General features: G+C 34.7%; 2 protein-coding genes across 2 annotated transcripts in view; one reads left to right on the top strand and one right to left on the bottom strand.

Annotated features, from left to right (window-relative positions):
• Window positions 1-269, top strand: part of LOC119590548 (NADH dehydrogenase [ubiquinone] iron-sulfur protein 6, mitochondrial-like) — a 7,400-nt gene extending 7,131 nt beyond the window's left edge. The window contains exon 3 of the mRNA XM_037939205.1: window positions 79-269. Coding sequence (XP_037795133.1) covers window positions 79-144 — 66 coding nt within the window. The 3' untranslated portion in view covers window positions 145-269. The remainder of the gene's footprint in view (window positions 1-78) is intronic.
• A 429-nt stretch (window positions 270-698) lies between these two features.
• LOC119590547 (mitochondrial uncoupling protein Bmcp-like) overlaps window positions 699-2,248 on the bottom strand; it is a 39,325-nt gene continuing 37,775 nt past the window's right edge. The window contains exon 9 of the mRNA XM_037939204.1: window positions 699-2,215. Within this exon, the coding sequence (XP_037795132.1) occupies window positions 2,096-2,215 (120 nt within the window). The 3' untranslated portion in view covers window positions 699-2,095. The remainder of the gene's footprint in view (window positions 2,216-2,248) is intronic.

The following is a 2,248-nucleotide window of genomic DNA, read 5'->3' as shown; positions in this document are numbered from 1 at the left end:
TTGAAAAAGTATCTCCTGTATTGTGAATGATGTTGCATATTGTTGCCTTCGATTATCACCTATATCCTTTCTTTCTAGGACCAGCCAGGAACTCACGACTGCATCTATTGTGGACTCCGCTATTACAAGGAGGATAGCCATTAGCATCATCATGGGAAAAGCGGCGTTATAGAAGCTACTTCGTCCCCTCCTTTGAAGAGAGAGAACTTCCTTGTTTTACCTTTGTAGGACTGTAAATAATTCAGTTAATAAATTATACATTAATCTCATCAATATCGTTTTAAAGGCCTTATTTCTAGTTATTATGTGTGAATTAGGACAAGAATATCTACAGGGGTCAAAAGCCAGGGATAGTCTTGTAGTATTTGTAGGTTCGTTAACATTTCAGTAAGAAAGGACTTATATAAAATACAAATAGTTGGTATATCCCACAGGTGTCAGGTGTTCTTTGCATATATGCTTGAAATTAACTCCACAGCTGCAGTTTACATGCAGTTTCATGACATGCAATATCAGTTTCTAGTTAGATGAAAAGTTTTCAAAAGGAAAGCTATTAACAGTAACACTTTGTATATGAAGTATAAGTGAAGATTTCCATTTAGAAGACTCCTACAATTATTTCTATGAATTTAGAAATAACCCATCTCAATTACATTTTTATTGCATCTTTGCGAGTGGGGTGACACAAAAAGAAAAGGTATTGATATAACTTTTATTTGGAAGAATAAGTTACTGAACATCCTCACACTCGTCATGTACTCTTACAAACTGCAATTCATAAAAAAGATAATTTACAATTGCTTTTGAGTATTACAATATATAAATACTTCCAAAAGAGAAGATAAAGGGCAAATATTCCATTTCTCCAACCTACATAACAAAAATTCACAAAAGCAATATATCTTCAGATCCAGACAAAAATAAATTAATGAGTTATCACACACCACACTTTGATCTCTTCACTGCATTTCATTTGTCAGTATCTTACCTCGTTCACATTCTACAAAAATAGATAAATTCACATTTACACAATACATTTGTCAAAAGTAATCATGTACACAGAGCAAGGATTGAGTTTGGAAGTGAGCAATAGTTTTCTTGAATATACTTTCTTAAATACTGTAATTTGAAGAGAACATCAATGGTTATAAAAGCATAAAATCCTACAGAAGCCAATCTCACCAAAAATAAAAACTGGTGCTAGAACTAGGCAAGTGAAATGGCTGTATGCCTAGTAATCAAATGCTCACTGTCAAAACTTGACTGATCCACTGCTGCATTTATCAATAGCAAATCTTTGGTCACTGAAAACAGTGTCTCTCAATCTTCACACAAAGTCATTTCACAACTACATTTAACCAGGAAATAATTTAAACAGACCTTATGAACAATAGATCTAAAATGAGATATTTACATCTTCCATTATGAAAAAACAAAAAACGACTCCATAAAATATATTACCGTTTCAACATCTCATTCTGGTGAAGGATCTTCCTAGTTGGAATGACTAATATCAAACGTGACGTTCTGATATTATACATGAGTTCCCCTGCTCCACAGGAGAGAAATTGACAAGAGCACCCTATATTAATGAGGCTGACATATATGATTATAAAACAAAAGAAATGGATGTGATGTGGATCTGAATTGTGAAATATGAGATCTGACAGACAGGTTTCTTCATACAGATTGTCAAAAGAACTTTGCAATGTGTTTGCTTTGAAGAATCACTGCTAAGGTCTCAAATGTTAAAAAAAAAAAAGTATGAGAACAAAGAGCTTCCCTTGTAATTTCAATACTTTTTTCCCCTTATTTGTCCAATGCTTTCATCAAGAGGACAACTTTGTAGGTGAACAAATGCAAGTCATCAGACAGACATGAAATTCTGGGAAATGCTCTTCAGTTCATGAAATGGTTTTGAACCATGAACTCCATCTATGACATAGATCACAACAAGATTATAAGCTGCACTTCACTTTAATGCTACCAAGTTTCCCATTAGATCTTCTTAATGCCACATAGACCTTCGGAAGGTAACAGGAACTTCATTAGATGTCTTGAGCTTCACAAGGGTCCAATGGAGATGCTACACAACCTAATAAAACTTCTTGAGTTGCTCGAAGGTGACAAAGAAGATGATGTTCCATGGGCCAAGTCTCAGCCATGTAGGGATAAAGCCCTTATAGAGAGCCAAGGGTCCCTCAGCCTTAACAGTCTGCAAGAGAAAACATCCATACATTACTGGTAC

The sequence above is a fragment of the Penaeus monodon genome, chromosome 27 (assembly GCF_015228065.2).
Source record: "Penaeus monodon isolate SGIC_2016 chromosome 27, NSTDA_Pmon_1, whole genome shotgun sequence".
NCBI lineage: Eukaryota > Metazoa > Arthropoda > Malacostraca > Decapoda > Penaeidae > Penaeus > Penaeus monodon.
The sequence above is the reverse complement of the archived record's forward strand: the minus strand, read 5'-3'. Positions and strand labels throughout refer to the sequence as shown.